Genomic DNA, 25,918 nt, shown 5'->3' on the forward strand with positions numbered 1-25,918 from the left:
TACATGCAAAACTTCATAAACTAGCACTATTCACCAGTTTTGGCATGCAATGATTGAAATTTATATTATAGTTTTAACTTATGTGAATTACAAAATATGTACAGTATTAGCCATAATAAACAGTACTGAAACTAAATCAGTTGTAGTTGCCTTCTTGATCAGCTGATTCAATTGTCGATTGTTGCCACGGCTTCGTGTTCATTACTTCTTTCTTATTTGAGGTTAGCTTTTGCTAACATGTTGCTAACAACGGTAGAGAAAGTTTTTATCGTAGAGCATTATTTTCGCTCATACGGAATTGGACATTCGGGTGGGCCAAGCTTGTCATACACTGCATTACGTTTTCAGGAATATTTACACAAAAACCCGCCTAGTAATGCTGTGATTACTGTTGTTGAAAAATTTCGAACATCAGGTAGTGTTTTTACACAGCAAAAGGCCTTTTACAGGTCGCCCAAATGAAAACCACGGAAGATCGTTGCAGCAAGTGTTACAGTTGACAATTTACAACGAAACAACACAAATGACAACCTTAAGCTAGATGAACTTCTCACTTCATTTGACATCAAAAGGATGCAGCTGCCTCCAACAAGAATTACACATGAATCTTCAAAATCAATAGACTGGATATGCACTAATTTGGACTCCCAACTCACACAAACAGCAGTCATTAACGCAGGCCTCTCAGACCACACAGCACAGTCTGCCATAATTAACACCTTTAAAATCAACAAAAGTAACAATAAAGTGAAAAAGAGAATATTTAACAAAAGATCAATAGAACAGTTCAAACAGTCTTTAACTACACAAAGCTGGGATTCTGTTTTGCAGACTGAAGACATCAATCAAGCATACAACAACTTCCAGACCATTATACAATCCACACTAAACAACACCTGTCCCATTAAACTCTCAAAGTTAAAAAAACATACTCACACACAGACATGGAATTTGGAATGCGCTAGACTAAAAAACCTATATGTCCAGGCCCTAGAGAGGGAACAGTGTACTGGTCGAGCTGAAGATAAAGCAGAAACAGCAGCCAGGAAAAAAGAATACGACCAGAAACTCAAAATGCTGAGAAAAGAAAACACAACATCCTACATAGATAGAGCAGACAACAAATCCCGAGCATTCTGGCATGTAATAAACACAGAACGAAAAGCTAGCAATAGTGCAGATAAACAGGTACACCTTCATACAAACGGAAAAGAAATTTGTAAGCCACTGGAAGTAGCAAACTGTTTCAACAGCTTCTTCTCTACAATCGCACAAAGAACACTCCAAGATAGCCATAATAATACAAACCACATCACACAGCAGGACTTGCCATCACCAACAATAAATAATTTTAAATTTCAACCTGTAAATCAGAAAGATATACAAAAAATCATAGACTCCCTAAAACCAAAGACATCAGCTGGTATAGACGAGATTTCATCAAAATTAGCTAAGACTTGCAAAGCTGAACTATGTGTCCCCCTAGCAGATATCATTAATAAATCATTCAAACAAGGAATTTTCCCCAACAATTTAAAAATAGCCAAAATCTATCCCAAGTACAAAAATGGACCTCATACAGACACTGGCAGTTATCGGCCCATTTCCCTGATCTCTACTTTTACTAAAATTATAGTAAAAGCAGCACTTAAAAGACTACTAAAGCACCTTGGAAACAACGATCTGCTAACACATCAGCAACATGGGTTTGTAAAGGGAAGATCCACAGCCAGTGCTCTAATTCAACTGATAGAATTTATCATCGACCAGCTAGATGAGGGCCGCAATGTAACCAGCCTTTTTTTGGACTTCAGTAAGGCCTTTGATTGCGTAAATCACGACCATCTGCTTAAAAAATTAAAAAGCTTGGGCATTGAAGGAATTGCAGCTCTCTGGTTCGAGAGCTACCTGAATGACAGGAAGCAGCTAGTTGAAATACACTACTCCAAAAATAACATAGCTCAAAAAGCCCAGTCAAGTCTTGCTCACGTCCAGAGAGGAGTGCCGCAAGGATCGGTTCTGAGTCCAATACTGTTCCTCCTACTTACTAATGATCTTCCAAGCCAGCTAGAGGAAACTTGCCATACAGTGATGTATGCAGATGATACAGTCATCACTTTAGCAAACAGAATACCAGAACAACTTGTAAGATACAAGTCAAACATGAAAATACAGCATTAAACATGACAAAGCAATACTGCGCTTCTAATGACCTGGTCTTGAATGAGAAAAAAACTGTACAAATAAACTTTTCTTTTAAAAACAAATCACTTAACCTGCCATTAACAGACATAACAGCAAAAAGTAAAACAAAGCATCTAGGCATCATAATAGACTCACAATTAACATGGAAACCCCACATTGACCAACTGTGTAAAAAGCTAAGTTCAGGCTCCTACGTTATTCGTAGGATAAGGCAGGTGAGTGGCCAGAGCATGGCTAAGGTAGCTTACTTCGCTTTACTTGAATCACACTTGAGATATGGATTAGCTATTTGGGGAGGAGCTGGCAACACCTATAAGGAAAAGGTTTTAATACACCAAAAAAGAGCTCTAAGATGCTTGGCCGGACTTCACTTCCAGGAAAGTTGTCGAGAAACATTTAAACAACTCAAGATCCTCACTGTAGTAGCTCTCTACATTCGAGAAGTAATAATCCATGCAGTGAACACCGAACAAATTAGACACCAAGACCTACATCAACATAGCACCCGTAATGCATCAAATTTTAATCTACCATCCCACAAGCTCAGCCTATACAGAAAAAAACCATCCTTACATAGGAGCACTCTACTACAATCACCTACCAGAAGACTTAAAAAGAGAACCACCACACCGCTTCAAGAGAATTCTGACTGAATGGCTATCTACAAAACCATTCTACAATGAAAAAGAATTTTTAGACTCACTTATTTAATGTAAACTTTTAAGTAACTTTGACGCCATGTACTGATCTCTATGATTATGTTAATAAAGAATATTGTCTATTGTCTATTGTCTACAGTCACCGAAAAGAAGCCTAATGCGAGCTTCTCTTAAACTGAATATTAGCAATACGTCAATACGAAGAATGTTCATAAACATTGGTGGTTTTCCCTACAGGATACAATCTGGAGAACCTTTGAACTGTAGAAACAAACTAGCCAGAGTTCAGTACTGTTCACTACTTCAATGTTAGCAATATGCTACGAAGAACCTGAGTTTCTGAGTGATTTATGGTTTACAGATGAATGTCACGTGCCCCTTAAATGTTTCATAAACAAGCAGACAATACGTTTCCTTGGATTTTAACTTCCTGACATTGTTGTAGAGAGGCAACAGCATTGTATGCGTGTAGCCATTTGGTGCGCTGTGTCTGGGAGGGGTATAGTGGGACCATACTTTTTTAAAGACTACAATGGAGAGACTCTTACTGTAAATCAGTATCGATAAAGGGCCATTCTTGATCGTTTTGTGAGAGACCTCAGGAGATTTTGTCGTGCACGAAACTTGCCGTTAAATTCACAGTGGTTCCAACAAGATGACGCAACCATTCACACTGCCGTTAACAACATTGCTTTCCTCCAATAAACCTTTGGCGACCGTCTCATCTCCCTTAGAACAAACTTTCCTTGCCCAGCCCACTCCCCGATCTTACAACACCGGACGCCTACGTCTGGGTAATGTTGAAAGAAAACATTGTCCGCGAGGACCCACCATCTACCATTGTTCAACTCAAAAAAAAAATAACCATGTGTATTAGAAGAAGGAAACAACCCCTATTCATAAAAATGATGCAAAACCTACAAGAACGGTACGAGTGTTGCCTCAAACCGAACGGGGGTCATATTGAACATGTTAAAACCCGAGTTTAACCAATTTTGCTTCCTTTGACTTGTATTTATTGGTAAAATCTATATATAATGTTACTGTGTTTAGCATAATAAAATATTACCATTTCAGTACTGTTTATTTTGGCTAATACTGTAAAATAAATTTTATTTTTTTAATCATGCACCTTGAAATTATAAATATTTTGTAATCGTTACCTATATCAAAGACAAACAAAGAGGAATATGACAATATTCACCATACCAGAAGCGCAATAGGAACACACTATGTGACAGATATCTCACATTCCTCTATTTCCAGTTCTATGACTGGAATGGTCAGAGGCTGGAGGTGAGCAGTGGTGCACTGTTCCGTCCCCCTGTCATAATCACATCTGGGCCCTCACTGCTGGTGCGTTTCTATGCTAATGGAGGTTCCTCAGTTGGCTACAAGGCTTCCTACTCGTTCTTACCAGGTGTACATTTATTATACTTAATGTAGTCTGTTCTGGGATCAGTAAATTATTTTGATTTAGTACTTTTCAATTCTGACTTCTCACTTTACAATATAAGATTAGCAAAATTATATATTATATTTAATAGAGCTCTGATAAATCAGTCCTTTTTCATATTACACATTCTCATGTTCAACTCGCTTACTTATATTCTATTCTATGCAGTAAAATGGTAATAATAGGCAATGGTAAGAGTACAAATGAAAGTGCTACATACAAGTTAGTTTTGTATGTCCATGGGAAATAAGATGGTAGCTGCACTAGTGTGATGCTTATCTTACCAGTCTATCTTCAGATAGTAACACATGTTTCATTTCTATGCCCATATGGTAACAGAACCAACTAATTACTGCAAAAAGAAGAAAAAAGAAAAAAAGAGAAAAAAGCTTATGCCAACTTTATTGGATTATTACATTGTGTTCAGCATATGTTTAAATTCTAGTTCATATCAGGGTATTTTCCAAAAATGTAATCATTTTATGAAAGCCAGTATTATTTTTCAAAGAACATTTGGAACTGTTTCAGTTGAAATAAAAGTACTCTCATTGCCTGTATGTGAAAATGTGTGTATTTTACTAATGGCTTAGATTGATCCAGTCATGAAATCACAGGTCACAAGGATAAATATCAATATCGTTCGGCGATATTCACCATGACAGTTTATTGGATATCGTTTTATTGGATATCGTTGGTATAATCAGAGCCGTAATCAGCTTTGGCAGGCCCCGGAAACGATATTTGGTGGGCCCTGTCATGTCCCGCCACCGTTCCACAGTGGGTTATTTGCCCAATTCACCCAGACTAAATTATTTGATTACTAAAATATGTTCCAAAACGTTATAGGCCATAAAGAGAGTGTCTTTCCTTCATATAAAAGTTGGCTTTAAGATATTTTACGTATTCTATTGCTGTATACAGGGGAACTCAGTATTTTTGTTTTTCCACAATTGTGCAATAATTAGATACAAAATTATGTTTTAATAATCAATATTACTTCCAGTAATGAAAATAGTGTTATAGAAAAGTAAAATAATTGTTACAAAACGACACAGTTTAAAATGAACGAAAATACATACAGAGATGCTCATTTTTTTCACGAAATTTTTGGTAATAATTAATACGAACACTAATAGCATCATATAACATTATCATCACATTTTACTATTATCGTCAATACTATGCGGAAATTGAGAGATTGCTATTTTGTTAAAAACTTTTTATACTAGAATAATAATAACATACAATATACACACAGTTTTGCAATATTAGATTTCAAATGATACAGTTATTTTCTATGCTTAATAAAACAAATAATATTGCATATTTAAATACAACGTGCCATTTTTATATTATTATAACAAAGTAATGAATAGTTATTAACAAATAAAATTAGTTCTATAGTGAATATTAACAATTAGAGTTGAAATCCATAACACATCTTTTTAAATTATTATACTAAGATGTTGCAAAAATCTGATGAGACATTTTGAAGTCATTAAAAGTTATGAAAAAAAAGAACACCCATGAAAAACTATAATGACTGTAATATACCGGGTGTCCCATGAAGAGGTTTAAACGTTTGAAGTTTTAATCTGTACATACTGGGGTATATTATATAGACAATATTATAAATAATATAAAAGTATTTTCATATATCAGAAGGAAAAAAATTATTGAATATTTCACATTAAGAGTTGTCTTCAGAATTGCTACTGACATCTGTTAGAATTTTTATCCATCACCAGATTGTTAGAATATTGAGGGATATTTTTCGTTTGGCAACAGCAGTGATAGGGCAGCACTGCTACAGCCCATACTGTTAAATCTGACATAATAGATAGACAAGAATATTCTAGAAGATGGGGATCACAGATGCCTCCAGCCAGTAGTGAGGGCTGTGGCAGCACCTTATGGAATATTAATTATTTTGTACTCTAACGATTACTTTTTTAATCTGTACGGTTTAATCCAGAAACACAACTGTTAAGTGTTTATCTTTAAATGGAGTCTCTCTAATTTATTTAACTTGTGTGTGCTCATATGAGTTAAATAAATTAGATATATATACCAATATACAACGCATATTTAACAAAACATGACACCCAGAAAAACTACAGTTTTGGTTATGATGGGCACGACTCATAGAATTGAGAAAAGGAAAACGGCCAAAAATATGCACCTGCACCAAATAATATCTACATGAATGACAATGTCCTGGTCTCAGACGAAACGCAACTTTTAAATGACCTGAAACTTTACAACAGTGTCAAAAATGTTGATATAACCGCCACACCTGATCTCAAAATACATCTTGTTCAGGGTGTACCAGGCTGCGGCAAAATGACATTCATACTTAATAATTTCAATACGGTGACCTCATTTTATTCCCTACCAGAGAATCAGCTCAAGACTTTCAAAGACGCTTTCACAAACTACACCTAGAGGAAGACAAAAGCATTAGCAAAGACACTTTCAGAACACTACATTCATTCTTGATCAATTCCACCCACCACATACAGAAAGGTAACAGCTATAGGAGGGTTATCATTGACGAGGCACTTATGCTGCACGCCGGGGAAATCCCTCTTTGCCGCTATCCTTGCAAAAACCCAAGAGATAATGCTTATTGGCGACATCAATCAGATTCCTTACATAAACAGAATAGGAAATTTTAAAGTAAAGTTTCACAAAATTTCTGAAATTGCAGTTATCACAAAAGAATTGAATATAACCTACAGATGCACAAGAAGTTGCCACAGCTATCCTATCTGGACACTATCCTCAAGGAATGATGACAACAAGCGGTATTGAAGGTGAAATGAAACAACAACTATTTGACACTCTTGAAAGTCTTCAGCATACCATTGACAAAAACAAACACACCTGCCTCGTTTTCAAAACAATCTGAGAAACGTGAGCTAATTAAACTAGGGTTTAGAACATCAACAATTCACGAATTCCCAAGGAAGGCAAGCCGAGGAACATAGTCATAGTACGCACATCCACAAAACCTGAAGACATCTACAACTCTACCCCCACTGCCTTGTGGGTGTAAACAAGACACACAAGATCCTTTCTGTATATTTCACCAAACACAGATGATACACTTAGTAACTGGATACGAAAGCAAACTCTCTCAACTCTCAACAGCTCTTAAATTGCACTGTAGACAAGGAAGCTGAAAACTCACCCCCACCTAAGGAAGATAGATAGTTTCAAAATAATTTTTTAGCCAAAATCCAAATTCCCAAAGAAAAACACAAATTACAGCTGAAGAAAAAAACCACTGACGTTCTGGAACTCCCTCTACAAGAAAATAAAAAAAACTCGAAACCCAGAAAAACTAAACCAACCGACAAGGGACTCAAACAGAAACAGAAATCTTTATTTGCTATCATCAAGATAGAAAACAGGTGTCATGTAGGCTACATTATATATAGAAAAGAGTCTATTTGCTTGCCAATTGCCATGGTCACTCTCTCCAGGTTAAAAATTCATTGACACTGTAGAAGGGTCTATCTGCCAGCCAAGATTTTAATTTCCTCCTAAAAACTTTCAGCTCCAAGAAACTTCAAGGATGCGGGTAAGGCATTGTAGAATTTTGCACCTGTGTGAGAAGGTTTTGATTCAAAGAGCTTCAAGCGATGGACCGGCAGGTTGAAGTCAGTTCCATGTCTGGTGCAGTGTGTGTGAACATCCTGATGTCGCTTATTTATTCCTAGGAGACAAGCTAGTGTTGTAGACTGGAAGATATATATATTTACAACGGTTAATAACTTCAGATGTTTAAAGACTGGCCGGCAACTATCTTGTATTTTCATTCCTTTTTATGGTTCGGATGGCTCCTCTTCTGTAAATTAGAAACTCGTTGTAAGTTATGTGCAGAGGTTCCACCCCATACCGAAACTCCATAGTATATGAGGCTCTCAAAAAGGGCATGGTAGGCTGTTAAAGCTGCCTCCTCTGTGCTGACAGATAATGTTCTTTTAATGGCGAAGACAGCTGTGGACAGCCTTTGACAGAGAACATCTATGTGCTCATTCCACTTAAGATCTCCATCCAAGTGTAATCCAAAGATGTTTAATTGAAGTGACAGCATCGATGTCAGGAAGGTTTGAGACTTCATCCCTCTTGGTGCCAAAGGTAACCTGCTTGGTCTTGGAAGCATTGAACACAAGATCATGCCTTGCACAGTAGTCCATCGCCAAATTCAGGCCAAAGTACGCGTTTATTTCGAGGCTTTCAAACAGACTTCTGAGAAGTGAGTAGGACGGTGTCGTCCGCGTACATGATGGCCCTACAATAAGGCTCTCCGTCACTGCAGGCAGGTCATTGGTGGACAGCACAAACATAAGAGTGGGCCCAAGACCGAGCCCTGAGGAACCCCCCCTCACCATGGGCCGAGAGTCTGATCTGGATGTGGATCTGATGCCTTTGATGGATTGAGCTATTTCAACCACTTGGTTTCTGTTAGAAAGATAAGATCGAAACCAACACAGTGCCGTATCTCAGATACCAAGATGGTGTAATTTTGGATACCAAACTCACCCTTGCCCACCAAAACATAAAACTGGCTGTCAAAAAAGACTGACCGATTATCACACTTTCTCAGTGACACTCAACCGGATCTTATAATTATCACAGAACATGGCCTCCTCACAAAGAAAACCTGGAGAACACAAGGCTGGATGGCTACACACTAATAGGTGGCTTCACACGGGAAAACTCACATTATTAAAGGAGGAGGAGGCAGGGTATGCAAAAAATGGCATGGAAAAGCGTATAATAAAATTCCTTGGCGCAAGCAACGAAGAGTCTGAGCTAATATGCGAAACTGCTCTTTTTGAAGTAAAGCTAAAGAAAGAGACCATCCGCGTACTAGGAGTGTATAGGCCCCCAAGAGCCAATCTAGAACAAGCAATTGAAATTTTATCAGATCAACTTGAACATGCTCTTCGCACAAAGAAGCCCACTGTCATCATGGGTGACATAAATATTAACAACCTTGACGAAAAATGCAAATGACTCTGACAACAATAAGCTTGAAGAACTCTTAACCTCCTTTGACCTTACTAGGCTAAACCTACCACCCACTAGAATCACACCATGAATCAAAAAGCTCAATAGACTGGATCTGCACAAACGTCGACCCCCAGCTCATTCAAACCTCCATACTATTATCTGGACTCTCAGATCACACACGGCTCAAAATCGCCACATTTCAGCTACCATCACTAGACAAACCAAAGACAACATAGAAAGAAAAAGGATAATTAACAAAAACACATTACAGCTCTTTAAAACCAGACTAATGGACCAAAAACTGGGATACTGTCTGCCTAACACAAGATGCCAATCAAGCCTATGACATTTTTCATAACACAATACAGACAATAATGAACGAAGTCTGCCCTATTAAAACAACCAGAAACAAGGGACATAAACAAAGAAAAATGCTGGGATGACGAATGTACCAGACTAAAAAGCCTATATAATGAAGCTCTGGAAAGAGAACTCTGCACAGGCCGACCTGAGGACAAAGCTGAAACTGCAGCAAGGAAAAAAGACTATGTCCAAAGGCTTAAAACACTGAAGAAAACACAAACATCTGACTACATTAAAAATGCCGACAACAAGTCCAGAGCTTTATGGCAAGTAATAAACAATGAAAGGAAGGTAAAACCCAACCAGGTGAGCAAATGGAAACTCATTGCAGACGGCAAGACACTATAGGACCCTGCTAAAATAGCAAACTGCCTCAACAGTTACTTTGCAACAGCTGCTGAAAGGATACTCCAGACAAACAACTATTAACATAAAAATATAGCAGCCAGGAGACACCCCCAATCACTAACTTCAAACTTCAACTCCAGCCTGCAACCCAGACAGATATACAAACAGCCATAGACTCTCTAAAACCTAAAACTTCATCAGGAATTGATGAAATATCAGCCAAACTTGTAAAAACCTGCAAAGAAGAAAACTCACTATTCCACTAACAGCTGTTATAAACAAGTCTCTTTTACAAGGTGCCTTCCCAGCACAACTAAAAATTTCCAAAGTCTATCCAAAATATAAAAATGGGCCAACCACCGACACAAAAAGTTACAGGACCAATATCAACTAGAAGATGGCTGTGCAGTAACTGGCTTGTTTCTGGATTTCAGTAAGGCTTTCGACTGCCTCAATCACAAACAACTCCTCAAAAAACTAGAAGCCCTGGGCATTGAGGGGATGGCGGGAAAATGGTTCCAGAGCTATCTAACTGACAGACAACAAACTAGTTGAAATTCAGCATGTAGAGAACAACACTCTTCATAAAATACATTCTGAAATGACTGCCGTGCAAAGAGGAGTGCCACAGGGATCAGTTCTTGGGACCGGTCCTGTTCCTCCTCCTCACAAATGATCTCCCAGACTATCTCCAGGAATACTGCCAAATCACAATGTACGCAGACGACACGGTCCTCACACTAAAAAATAAATCGGTAGAAACTCTAAACAGAAAACGCCAACACTACTTTCAATAAGACTAAACAGTACTGCACCCACAACTAACTTGCGCTCAACGAAAAAAAAACTGTCCAAATCAATTTCACTACCAAAAATAAAAACACAAACATAACACTTCCTGGGCTAGAAGCACAACAGAATACAAAGTACCTTGGAGTCATTATGGATTCACATCTTACATGGAAGCAGCACATCGACCATCTCTGCAAGAAACTTAGTTGCGGCATTTTATGTCATAAGGCGAATAATGCAAATAAGCGACCAGGAAACTGCAAGAACAGCCTACCATGCCTTATTCGAGTTACACCTCAGATATGGCATGGTGGTATGGGGAAGAACTTCCAACAACAACCTCGAAAGAGTACTGATCCAACAAAAAAGAGCTGTAAGATGTCTTGCAGGCCTTAGATACCGAGAAAGCTGCAGAAATGCCTTCAAAGAGCTAAAGATTCTTACAGTAACTGCACTCTAGATCCGTGATGCTATTCTCCATGCCATTTCAACAAGCCAAACCAGACATAGAGACATACATCATCACAAAACTCGAAATGCAGCAAGTTTTACTCTGCCACCACATCACCTAAGTCTGTACGAAGAAAAAACCATCCTACAAAAGGAGCACTTCTCTACAACCATCTGCCCGAAGATCTCAAAAAAAGAACCAGCACAACGCCTCAAGATCCAGCTCACAACATGGCTACAAGACCGACCTTTCTACACTGAAAAAGAAAATTTTTTGACAACCAGCTCTTCTTTTAACAAACTGACTTGTAAAATAAAAAAAATGTTTAACGCATGTACTATTCTCAATGAATACGTAAATAAAGATTAAATAAAGATAAAGATAAAGATAAAGATATATATATATATACAGTATTGTTAGCCAGTGACTTGTAAATTTCTTGGGTGTACATGAGTTAAACATGTACGAGTACATTGACACTTTAACTCATTTATACTCATATGTGCCTATAGTTCAACTATTGAGACATTAGGGAACTCCAAAACTTTGTAGTCCTCTAGGTCTTTGGTTTATTGGATTAAGTTTAAATCTATTCCATAGGGGGAAAGGTGTGTGTGCTTTTCAATCGGAACCATCCCTCTCAAAGCAAAGAGCAGTTATGCTTAACACGAAAAAGACAAAAACTATATATAGTGTATGTAGTATGTGCATATAATGTAATTGTGTATTGATTTCATTTGTACCATCTACTTCAGAATACAATATCAATATATATATTTTATATTTTAATATATTTTCATTGATAAAGAAACAACAAGGTTATGATACTGTACCTATCATTGTTTACATGTACGATAATTTTAATTTAGTTACTCTAATATACAGTAGAGTTAATGTATAACAGGTAGTAAACAAATTTAACATGATACACCTAATTTTTTGCACTGGTTCACAAACAGACCATTCAAACAATAGAAGGTAAAACTTATCGTGGGTAATTGCTATACTTTAGAATTTGAATAAGATGATGTTACTTGTATTTTTAGTGTTAGAAGTTTTTAATACTGTTTATTATTTGCAGGAAAATATGATGAAAGCGTTGTTGAACCTGTCACAGGTAAGTATAATATCCATTAAAGTTACAAGATTTATATTCTCAAGGGATTTTTATGGGGTCACTGCTATTTTAGATAAAACAAAATTTTTTCATAAAAAAATGTACATAAAAATATGCAAATTTTTCTTCAGAGTACTTCTAATGCTGATTGAGAATAAAAATAATAAATTGAAATGAACGGGATAATTAATTTTTGACAGTTATAAGTTTTAGTACAGTATATACATGATGAAATTTTTAAAAAAAGTTTTAATGCGGAAATGTAGTAGTATTGTTTTCTGTTCAATATGAATTCAGGAAAAAAATTTGTTGACAATTTTTTAGGGCTATATAATGTATGAAAGCCTCTCTTTTTAAGATTTAAATAAAAGTTTGAAAGTTTAGAAACTTTTATTGCTCAGTATTACTAGATTCTCTTTATGTGGTTTTATGGTGTCCCATATTTTTTCCAGGGAAACACAAATTTTTCTTGTGATGTGACATCTTTCAGGTCACATAATGTTCAAAAGCCTATGTCATTCTGTTTTGGATGAAGATGTTTAATATTAGAAACTTGTATCTTTCAATATTATAGATTATCTCTCTATGGGCATTAATGGTGTCTGTATTTTGCACTGATTTCATGGTTTGAATCACACTTAAAACTCTGCTGTTCCTGTTTTATCTTCATTGGGCTAATAAATGACAAGGCTTGTTCATGTTAAATATATAAAATCCATCTTAACTTATGTATAACACAATATGAATAAACCTTTAACACTTTTTAAACTTTTATTTTTCTTACGATGTACTTTTCGAGATCTGTGATTTCATCTTCAGGTACAAAATAAGGTTAAGTTAATTATAAAAATAAATAATTAAAACCAATTTGTCATGTGTTTTTTACTACCTTGGTGGCTAAATTTGTTGTATTTAATTTTATGTGAGATCAATGTATATTGTTTAAAAGTCTATCGAATAATAAATTTTTTGTTAGAAAATGTTTGTCATTTAATAATATATTATGATTAGTTTTGGCACTTTTGTAAATTTCAAAATGTTCTAAAGTAGATAATAAGCGACTTTTTTTGCTTGTGTGTAAAATTTCAAGATTGTTTTCAATGTCAGTGTATGTATGGCTGTGTTATTTAAATGGTCTGCATATTTTGAATTTGATGATGTTTTCAATGCCTTTATGTGTTCATTAAATATAATTTTGAAGGATCGGCCGGTTTGTCCAATAAAGTGGGATTGACAATCGTTGCAATTTAATTTGTATACTCCACTATTGTTGAATTTTGATTTTGGTTTGTTGAATTGCTTTTGTTTTTAATTAAAAGTCCAAGGTTGTTCGAGGTTTTGATTGCCAATTGATATCCTTGTTTATAAAATGATTTATTAATTTTGTGACAATGTTTACCAAGGTAGTCTGATTGAATGTATTTGATATCTCTTTCTTCTTTCTTCTTATTTTCTTTCTTTGTGTAGTTCTTCAATAATACATCAATCATGCTTGGTTTATATCCATTATTTTGGGCTATGTATTTAATAATGTTTAATTCTTTATAAAAATCTTCAGTTTTCATTGGAATTTTGTGTTATCATTGATTTGAATGCAGCCATTTTTTGGTGATATGGGTGATTATACATATTTATAAAACACTTTTCGAGGCTACATCTCTAACATCTTAACTTACTTTTTACAACCCTTAATCCATCTGTACTTGTTTTTAATATTTAATAAGTTGATATTAGTGAAGTAATTAACATGCTAAATCGGATTAGAAATTCTTTCTAATTGGAAAAGATGACAAAGTAATAATAGTTATGATGTTGAATGAGCAAAAATATGCTTTTACACTTTTGAAACTATTAAATTAATTATTATTAAATGCAAACAAAGGTTTTCAAGGTTAACATGTCAAGAGCAAAGCAGGTACCAACATAATGTTACAGAAAGGTTAAAATTTATCGATAACAGCTTTGATTCGTTGAAAGTTATTGAAAATCAGCTATAAATGCCCGAAATAATTCAAACTAATCAAAGCCAATTCATGTATATTCCTTAATATTTTACTACAGTATTTTTTTTTAATGTTTTATATTATGTCATTCAAATTATTGTGTTGCATTTCTGAACATCTTGATTGCGGCATAACCTTATGTTGCACACGTAGAGAAAGAGAGAGTAGTTGGTTTCACTCAGTGCACACTGACAGGGCATCTGTAATCTTAACATCTTAACAGCTGAGCTTTTGCAAAATTTATGGGGCTGGAAAATTTAATTTCTGTCTGTCTGTATGGAGGATATCTCAAAAACGAACTGGCTTTAAGTTGTACGTGAAGTTTTATTTATATATGAGGAGCACTGAGTTGGATGATGGTACATGTCACTCCATGGCATTTGGCTCAACATTAGTGAATATTTTTACATTGTCAACCCGATGGCCATACAAAATAAATTTGTAAACAAACTCAATACACCCATAAGTTTTTCAAACATACAACAAATTGACACATGCAGCCTAACTATCCTAACACATATATCATTTTATACTGACTTCTTGTGTAGATTTGTATTGTTTATATTATTTATTGGTACACTTATATATTAAAATCAATTCAATGAAAAAAATGTGAATATACTATCATGTAGCATGATATATCAAGAAAGATTTCATATGTATACTTTTAAATTGTCTTAAAACATAATTTCTATGGACTTATAAGTCCGCAGGAAATCTCGAGAATGAAATGAAATATAGATTTGAAATTTTGCATGCAACCTCAGCGAAGCCTGTTACAACACGTTGTGTGGCGTACCTCTACCTTGTATAGTACAAATTATAAATCAACATTTTTTCTTCAGATTGTGGAGGCTTTGTGGAGAATCTTGGAGGAGCCATCACCATGATGAACATGGTGGAACGCGGTGGCCCGGTCAAGTACTATGACTGCATCTGGCTCATCCGGCCCCCCACCAACTTCTACCACCTCAAGACCCACATCTATCTCAAGATCTCCACATTTCTTGACATGGGTATATTGAAGTTACTCTTTCTCAGTTAAGGTTATCACTAAATAATGAAGGCTGTGTTTAGTTCATTTTGTCTTCCCTTCTTGGAATAAGATAAATATTGAGTTATTGGTGTTGATTATCAAGGACAACTTGAATAGTTTGTTTGGATATATCAATTTTTAAAAATATTACAGATTTAAGAATTTTCACAATGAAAATGCCTATTAGCTTATCTCATACAGTGCCACAATGTCAGTCTTAACCCACTACTAATACAGTTGTATGTACATGGTGTCATGTGCTAGTTTTTGTGTGGGTAGGTATGGGTTGCATATATACAAGTATATTGTCAGTTAAGTTTAATACTGATGGATTACATCAATGTTAACTATAATAATACGTAAGTTGTTTTTAATTAAGTTGCAAGAACTAATAAAAATCTGAACATCTGATTTCAGACCGCACAAAATATCTGTATTACAAATATAGCTCTTCCATAATAAGCTATATCTTTATTTTTGCAGTCCTATTTATATTTAATTTTCTGTATGTTGTAACTTGTGTATGTATATTTGTTTGAATTCTGCTTTATTTGTATTGAAAACTTACCTGTCTAAGGATTAATGCGATTCACCCCATAGCCTTAAGATTTATATTTACAACTTTTTAAAATCTTAATGATTAAATTCTTTGAATTAAATAGGAGCACTACTGTATGTTTTAATCCGTTTATGACCATATTACATATACAGACTTTGCGCATATTTTATGGAGTAAAAAAACAATATAAGACTAAGTATAAGGCTCTTTACTAAGAGTCTTTAAGAGTCTTTACTACTATATTTAATATTTTATCTTTGTTAAAAATGTAATTTGAACCACGAGATGAACTGAATTGATTTTTATTCCTTATTATTAAGATTTTTTAAGTTTTATAATAATGTGTTTTTATGAGAGAAATTATTTTACATGTTTACTGCGGACTACTGTATGGACAGCCATTCGCCAAAACGGCATGGCACTGTCTGGACAGTTGCGTTACCAAAGTTACAGTGCTGTTACAAGTTACTGTTGTTTTGGTACTGAATTCTTACAGTAAACACCTGAAATTTTTCAAACAAAGTATACATACTTTCTGACACCTTAGTTTAGCCTGGAAATGCGGGCCAACAATTTCATAATATATGTTCCTAATTCTTCACCTCATTGTTATGCTCTTGTTGAATAGACATATTAGCTGTGAGGACTGGTAAAATGTCACAAGCATCTTTATGGCATGCAATAGAAAGCATTGAACAATGCTTTAATGTCTACCACATTAACTGTGAAGGTTTACAGCGAGGAGCAAGGATGTAAATGATTTATATGTGTCGACTCAAAAATGTAGTATTTTTCATAAAAACTGTACAAAAAGTATGTGTTTTTAAATGTTATTACTATGCAAACTAAACACGCTAAAAGTCTGCAATGTGCCACCACGTGCTGTGCACTCTGGCGTTAAGCACTAAGTGTGGACTATTGTCTGTACAGTTTTCTTACATAGATACAAAATTTTTTACATATCAACATCACATTCTTACTTTTCTTGACTTTGTTTGTAATTCTATACTTAAATTTTTGAAAATAATCTGTGGCAGCAGCAAATTTTACACGATAGATTACTTTTAAGAAGACAGTAGAAAATTAAAATTAAAATGTTGAAGAGACTAAATAACATATGTGCTATGTGCAGGAAAACTAAACCAGAGTGTACAGTTTGTCAATGGTGGAATGTTGCAGCTGGTAGCACGGAAGTGGTGGTGCGACAAGGTCTAACGTCAGAGGGTCCAATATTGGAGACGGTGCGACATCCGGTGGCACAGCTGGGTCTAGGGCATTCTCGACCACGCAGGGAAAATATCCTGCCACTCAGCGTTGGCTTCTACGTCAGCCTTCGAGGCATGTTTAGTTCCGTCTCCAGGCTAGCCATCGTTTACACCTCTTTCACCTACATGGGTGAGTGGTGGTTATATTTAAATCTATTATAACTTTTTAAATTATTAATTTGTTCGATATTATTTGAATTCTACCACTTTGAGTAGTATTTTTCAAGGCTATGCCTTGTAGGAGACAATCCGTTGTAATTCTTTTAAAGAGTGGAGTATCTCAATTGCAGAGGGAGGCTCCAAACATATGGCTGATAATAACCCTGGAATCAGTCATATTCTTATTTGTTTTTATTTTTAATAAATCCCAGAGGAAAATAAATGTTAAAAAAGTAAAAGTCAAAGTATCTTTATTACATGATCATTAAGAATAGTAATTTGTCAGATTATAATACAAAGTTATTATAATACAATTGTAATATAATAGTTGTGAATTAAAAATTGATGTTTAAATGTTGAAGGTCATGGTAGTTCTTGCATTTGCAGATTCCAGGCACTCTTCTATAGTGTAGACAGGATTCTTAAGCAGAAATTCTCTAAGCGAGTTCTTCAGTCTGTCGCCTATCAGGTTTCAGAGGAAGTCTGGAAGGAGGTTTTTAAATTTTCGGCCTGTGTATGATGGTTTTTTTTCAAAGAGGGCTGTTCTGTGTTGCCGAATGGTAAGCCTTGCCTCAATGGCATGTGGGATAATTGTGAACATCCATGTAAGTCTGCAGGTGTAATTTGTCGACGAGTAAGATCACTTCATAGATGTAGAGTGCAGGTACTGTAAGTATGCCCAGGGTCTGGTAGGCCTGTCGGCAGCTTTGCAGCGGCTCAAGGTTTGCAAGGGTCCTGACTGCCTTCTTTTGTAGCACAAGCACTCTCTAAAGGTTCCCTAACAAGGTTCCCTAGATTATGAGGCTGTATCTAATGTGAGACTCTACTAATGCAGAGTAGGGTACTTTTGCCACTTCCAGAGTGCTAACCCATTTGATACGTTTAACAACGTAGATACCTGTACTGATCTTTCTGCAAATGTTGTTTACGTGATCTGTCCAAGTGAGGCCGCTGTCTAGAGTTGCACCTAAAAACTTAGTCTGATGCACTGATATATTGGGGATGCTTGCAGGTTGGACTTTTTTCTTGCTTAAATGCACTTGTGTAGTTTTGTCAGGATTTATCGCCAAGTCATTTAATTTGCTGTAAGCAATGGCATTTTGTAGAGAATGAACAGAGTTATTATACAATTCTTCAGCTGAGCCATTTCTTAAAAGGAGATCAGGTTGTATCATCTGCATACATTATGCAGCTGGTACTGTTGTTTTCAATTATGGCTGGGAGATCGTTAGTCAGCAGAATGAACAGGATGGGTCCTAGTACAGATCCCTGTGGGACTCCTCTTGTAATTAATTTAGGGTGTGATCTGAACATGCTAGTGAGGTTAGATGTTATATGCTTAATCTCCACAACTTGAGATCTTCCTTTTAGGTAGCTGTCAAACCACTTGTTTTCTAAGCCTCTTACTCCCAAGGCTGCAAGTTTTTTGGAGATAAGATTGTGTCCCAAACAGTCGAAGGCCTTGCTGTAATCTAGGAATAATGCAGTCACAAATTGTCCTTCTTCTATACTGTCGATTATGGACTCAACCAAGCTTATTATGGCAGATAAAGTTGATTTTCCCTTTTGGAAGCCATGTTGACAGTCGGTAATAAGGCTGTGTTTTGCAATATGCGTCATTAGCCTCTTCAATACAATTTTTTCTATAATTTTATAAAATGTAGAGATTAATGATATGGGTCTACAATTTTTGGGGTCAGTTGTTAGCCCCTTTTTGTGTTTGGGATATACCTTGGAGATTTTAAGTTTTGTAGGAAATTGGCCTAGGGAAAATGATTTATTTATGATTGATGTAAAAGGTTGAGTCAATTCTTCTGCACAATGCTTTACAGTTTTGAAGAGTATTCATCTGTACCACTGGATGATTTATTTTTTAGACTATTCATCTTCAGTTGCAGATAATACAAATGTTCGTTTGTATTTGGCTATGACATAGCAACACTATTTGATATTAATTGTATTCATGCATCTAAAGTCAAATTTGTTATAATGTAGTCAAAATATTTTATAATAATATAAATAAAATAAAATAAAATTTTTCTAAATTTTATATTTATAAAACTACAAAGGTTTATTACTGCTTGTACTGTATCAATAAATATTTCAATATAAATAATAATGCTATAATATATTTTTTTTAATTAGATAGTATCAAAACATTATATTTGTTTTATGATTCTGTACTAAAAAGTCTTAAGAGTTTTTCTATAGAAACTTTTACCTCTGGTTTGTTTAATATTAACAATATGTAAAGGCCAGAAATACTCATTTTCATTTTGTGGTTGCATTAGCATGGTATTTATAAGAAATACCAGATGAAATGCTATTCATGCAAATGTAGACCAGTTGAAATATTAGTTTTTCACAACAGCGTTACCAACATTTTAATATGGTGTAAACTAAAAAATTGTGTTATAACACCGACCATGTAAGCCTAAATATAGGGTATTCACAACCTATTAAGCTTTATCTTAATTAAATGTTTTCATATTGAGGAAAATGTTTTACAAATTAAAATTACTTTTATTATTTGGATGCTTCATTTATTTTAATAAAGAAAAATGAGAATTGCATCCATTTTTGTTTTATAAGTACAGCTTAACATGACTTCCAAACTGCCACCATTGGTGCTTGAAGGATTATCTGCAACTACAGACAAATAGTCACCTTTCTTAAAATTTATTTTGCTCTGGGATTTATAAAAAAGAGAGAAAAATAACGACATGCCTAAATATCCAAGACTAAATATTTACTTAGCAGTTTACCCATGTAAAGAGTAATACATTATTTGTTGCTTGACTATGGTTAAGACAATTAGCTCTTCCTTGATTTTGTACCATAATATACTATTTCTTTATCTTTGGTAAAGAGTAGTAGAGAGCCAACAATCATGAAATCTAGACTGAAACAGTCAAATACAGGGTTTGTTAAAATTACAAAAGGCTTAGGAACTTAGTTTGTTACTTTCATTACTCACCATAAATGGTCCATATTTTACTTGACCATTATAAGGTTCTATAGGCTATTGGTATCCTTGAGTCAAAATATATACTGGATTTGGAATCTGGGAGCAGATCTTCCTTGAATGTCATTTTATGGGATTATAGTACATGATTGAATAATCACTATTGCATAATATTATTAACACACATTACTGCCAAGGTAAATCACACACTCTGGTATCTAAACAAGCATATCAACTTACATAATTATTCAAGTGCATTACTTTTAAACATAATTGAATTTATTTTTGAGGAAAAATTTTCCTCCCATATCCACCACTCTGGGCACCCTTAGAGAGAAGCCACATAATATTGAGTAGTTACTAAAGCACAGTCCTGATGACCTTGATATGGTCTTCTAGCAAATGACAGACAGTAAAAGAAGTTTTTGCAAGAGATCTATTACATTCCAGTTGATGTTTCTTAAACTAAGATACAAGCAATAATAATAATAATATTTATTGTCATATTAAGTTTTTACACTCATCGACAAAGTCACTTTACAGCCAGTAGCCAAGTCAATAAATAAATACATGTTTACATACTAAAATATAAGTCATATGTAAACACATCCATGAAATATAAACAATTATCCTTAGTTAGCTTTAGATATAATTATAAATTAATATGGGATACAGCAAAAAATTCATCTACAGAATAAAAAGGATTGTTTAGAAGCCAATTATAAAATTTATTGCAAAACACTTTTTTAAGGTATATATTTAATAAATTACGTAATTTATTGTAAATTTTTAGTGAAACAACCTGGTGACTATTAATGGTTTTATTTAGTCTGCAGAAATTGATTGTAGTAAGCCTACTTGCCTTACTCCTAGTATTGTAGCTATGATCAGCATACTTAATATTGTTAGGGTATTGAAAAGCATACAAAACTAAGTCATATATGTATAAGTTGAAAATAGTTTGAATTTTTAAGTTTATAAATAAAGGTTTACAATGTTCCAAAAAACTAACACCACATATGATCCTGATTGCTCTTTTTTGTAAAATTAATATTTCATCTATCCTGCTGCAGTTTCTATAAAATATTAAACCATATCTAAAAATTGATTGGAAATAAGAAAAATAAGCGGATCTAATATAATTTGTTTCAATACAATTAGTAAGCTTTTTAATTAGAAAAATAACCCTAGATAATTTTGAGCTAATGTAATCAATATGAGAACCCCCTGTTAAATTTTTATCTAAACAAACTCCTAGAAATTTTACTTGATTTGAATATTTATCTAAATTATTATCAATACCAATAGCTCTTAAAGTAAAAATTATGTTTTGGGTTTTATCTTCATTTAAAAGAAAACCGTTTGCTTTAAACCAATCCGATGCCTTATCCAGAGCACTTTGTGCCAAGATATTAAGCTCATCAATGTTTGAATTAATGTTGAGGAAAGTGGTATCATCTGCATACAATATTGATTTACAGTCAATAAAAGCAGGAAGGTCATTTATACTAATTAAAAAGAGATTGAGTTAGCTTTGTATGAGGTCAAAATTGACATCCTAATACCACTACCTCCAGAAAAGTTGCAGATTTAACATGTCACTTTGTTTAATAGTTATACACAATGTTTCTTTCTTGAACATTCTATTCCAAATCTTATTGTCTGGCAACCTTATTCAGCTTGTACAAATCTATGAATACTGTAGGTACTGTTGTCTAAGATTGGTTATGTTTATGTTCAAGATTGCTTCACGGGATCAGACTATTTGTGCCAGAATCACCGCTGCATCCCAGCGCAGTTGCACTGTGATGGCTTTGACCACTGCGGTGACAATAGTGATGAACCCGACACTTGCACAAGAGGTCAGTTGTAATATAGTTGTTTGGTAATGGAAATAATTCAGAGTTCCTGAAGTGACCTTTTCTTATCTGTAACTATCAAATTCTTCACCTGAGAAGGCCTAATTGCAATCTGGGTTATTCATACACTTCTGAATAGTTCACAACAGTCCTACTCACAAAGTAAATGAGTGAACCAACCACAAGTATACTTAAACAATTTTTAAATGAATACGTTTCAGCAAAACAATATTGCTTACTTTTCCAACAAATTACAGATATAATGAAAACAAAAAAGTGGTTTCTCTTCTCAGCATCTAGAATTAGTTAACTACAATCAACAAATCCTATGAAGATGGCTCTGGAGCAATTTATGTGCTTTAAGATATTCTACTGATTTAGTAAAAAGCAGTCTCCAAGACAATAACTTCCTGCTTCCTCCTGGATCAGTAATAAAGGCCTTAGCCATGCAAGCTCCTTCATCTGTGCATATTACATTTGAATATATTTCCAAAGCTTCTATTTCTTGATTCAGCGTTTCATATAACTTGCCAAGAGACTAATGATTGGCTTTGGAGCAAAAGTGTACTTTTTTCTTGTAAGATGATTTGTAATCTAGATCTCTCCAAACATTCACCTCTAGACGTTCCAAAGTTGCTCTGGAGTTGTCATGTTTGAAAGAAATACTTTTATTATTGGTTATTAGTACACCTTTAAAAAATGTGTAAGTTGAGAGGAATAGATCAATAATATTGAGGGTTTGATAAGAAATAGGTTAGGTTTCAATAATAAATCCGGCATTGACTTGAGCACACATTAATATTATCGACCTCTTACTGTACTTACCCTTTACAGTCATTCTGTCTGATAAAAGTCCTTGCACATTTCCATCACTCAAGACCAAGGCTAAGGATTAACTTAGTCTCATATTTTTACCAAACAGTTATGTTAATAATATATAGATAATTTAAATTCATTTATGGTATCAATATTAAAAAACATAATCAGTTAATGTGCTATTTATAAAAAGCTTAAATGTTTAAATATATGTTTTGCTGGTTTTTCTTGCTTGTCGAATGGTTCTGTACACCTACACAGTTTCAAATGGCCAAATTCTCTAACTTTTGAAAAGTTTATATGGCCGGCTTTGAGAATTAAAGTTGTAATTTTCATATTAAGTTGAGAAATGAGGTCCAGAATAATTAGAAGTCTATTCTCTGAGTGACGACAATATCACGAATCATACAATGACATACTATGTTTTACTAACTTAAAAATAGTTCTTAAAAATTGAGAAAGTTTAAAAAATGAAATAGTCGTCACTCCTCATGCTTTTAGTCAATTTTTCTTCAAGTTAATCAATATACATAAGCACAGTTAACATTATATACACATGTTATTCGCTTTTAATACCCTTCACAGAAACAGCAGGATTCACCAGATTTAATCCTTTTAATGTGTTATTGGAATTTCATGAACATTATTTGGGCACGTACACTAACACACTAGGTTATTTTGGAGGAACTATTACATCATTATTGAACTATGACTATTGACTAGTCTGTAAGAGAATCGGTTGCCATGAAATGAGAGACTCCTTACTTTTTCCACATTTATATAAAATTTGGTTGAGTTCATATTAAGCAATGGATTATTTATAAGTGCTAAGATGTTTCTCTTTGCCTGAAATATATGTTTTATAAGTATAGTATAATAGGAAGCCGTCTGTTGCTGAACTGAACGAGTAACCCGTTAATATTTTCACACCTAAATAACACTTTACTATCACAGTGTGGTACGATTAACCCATTTCTCATGATGAGATGCAAGTTTATTCAACCTTTAAGAAAAATTAGATTTTTAGAAATACATATTTTATCAAAGTTAAAAAAAAATTCAAGGAAAATGCAAAACATCAGAGTAAGGGTGGTGTACTTCACTTTGTATATAAATTAAATGAAGCATGAGTAATCGGCTACTCGTGATGCACTAAAGGTTTTGTCAACTCTACTGTTTGTCTGAGAAACTAACAGAGACTATTATATAATCACTATTATGATTCATTTAGTCATGAGTATCTAGGAAATTATTTTTCTTAACTGAAGTAGTTGTAAAATTGTTATTTAATCATTTTCTACTAAATGGTGCATACTTGTACCAATACTAACTCGCATAAAACAAGGTAGGCATTCAAAAATTAAAAGCTACAATAAACTACCTAATACAAAATGTAAGGTCATAAAATAGACCATTACTGTATTGGAGTTCCAATGAGACATTGATGTAAATATAAGCCACCAGTTTGTTTTATTAGGACCAATTGACATATATCTGGGATGCTGGGTTTTAGAGGGAGCACAGGCATGCTCACTTGGTATTTATGGTTATAAAAATGTAACAATACTTTGGGTGTTATTGACACCCTAAAATATCACTTCTTCATAAGTTAATAGAAGTAAGGGTATAGAGACCAAACAATACATATCATAGTAGAGGTATATTTATTTTATTTTTAGATGTAAAGTATTTGAACCACTTTTAATAGTTATAATCATAAAGATGACTATTTTGATTGGAGAAATCACTCAATGTGACTTTGTACAGTAACTGAATACTTTGAAAAATATGTTGCTAAAGTTATTAGGGATAAATGAGGAAAATATTACTAAAGTGAACGTTCTTGTGATGAAATTACTAAATAAACATCCATAGAGTGCCAGAAGAACGGAAAATTTCATTTGGCTCATACAAAGGAATATAACTGAAAAACTGCAAAGAAACAGAGTGAGTGATAGTAAAGTTTTGTCTTAAGACTGTTCATTTAGGACAGTTTAAATTACCCGGGAACTTCCTAAATTGGCAAATAATGACAAAAACTCTTAGAAAAATTTAATTTTTGGTAATGAGACGTACCTTTTATGTTAATACATCTTATGGCATCTTTTAGTTCTTGCAGAGTTCTGGGACGATGTTTGTACACTTCAGCCTTTAGGTAGCCCCACAATGTGATAAGTTAGGTGATCTTGGGGGCCAGGAAATGTCTCCTCTTAAAGAAACAAGACGTCCAGGGAACAACTCTCTTAACATTTCCATGGACAAACCGAGCAGTGTGACCTGTGGCTTCGTCCTGTTGGAACCAAACTTCTTCTTCCTCATGGTCTACAACAAACTGGTTGATCTTGGGTCGGAGAAATGTCTCTATCATGTGACAATAGCGATTGGCATTTACCGTTACTGTTTGTCCATCTTCTTCAAAAAAAACATACGGTCCCCACACACCAAATTCCGCAACCGGCACACCAAACTGTGACTTTTGGGCTGTGTAGTGGTTTTTGGTGGAGTTCCCTAGGATACTCTGTAGCCCAGTAGCGGAAATTCTGTTTGTTAACAGTTCCACACAAGTGGAAGTGGGCTTCATCAGAAGAAATGAAGACAGCATCTGGGGGAATGTTTTGCAAAATGTCATCGCATGCAGCCCTGCGAGTTTCATAATCTTCTACAGACAACCATTATTTTGTAGGGATGCAGATGAAGTTCCTTATGCAGAATTCTTCTTACACTCCTTTCTGACAATCCCAGGGCGGCTGCATGTTTAATCACTGAACGCTTTGGAAACTGTTGGATGGATGTTGTGACTCGCACCACATTCTCCAGTGTTATTGCAGTACGAGGTCGGC

General features: G+C 34.6%; 1 protein-coding gene across 1 annotated transcript in view; it reads left to right on the top strand.

Annotated features, from left to right (window-relative positions):
• LOC124367716 overlaps positions 1-25,918 on the top strand; it is a 97,018-nt gene that overhangs the window by 21,359 nt on the left and 49,741 nt on the right. Inside the window, exons 5-9 of the mRNA XM_046824791.1 lie at positions 4,131-4,284; positions 12,381-12,416; positions 15,265-15,435; positions 17,194-17,409; positions 22,146-22,265. Of these exons, the coding sequence (XP_046680747.1) occupies positions 4,131-4,284; positions 12,381-12,416; positions 15,265-15,435; positions 17,194-17,409; positions 22,146-22,265 (697 nt within the window). The remainder of the gene's footprint in view (positions 1-4,130; positions 4,285-12,380; positions 12,417-15,264; positions 15,436-17,193; positions 17,410-22,145; positions 22,266-25,918) is intronic.

Source organism: Homalodisca vitripennis, chromosome 8 (assembly GCF_021130785.1).
Source record: "Homalodisca vitripennis isolate AUS2020 chromosome 8, UT_GWSS_2.1, whole genome shotgun sequence".
Lineage (NCBI taxonomy): Eukaryota > Metazoa > Arthropoda > Insecta > Hemiptera > Cicadellidae > Homalodisca > Homalodisca vitripennis.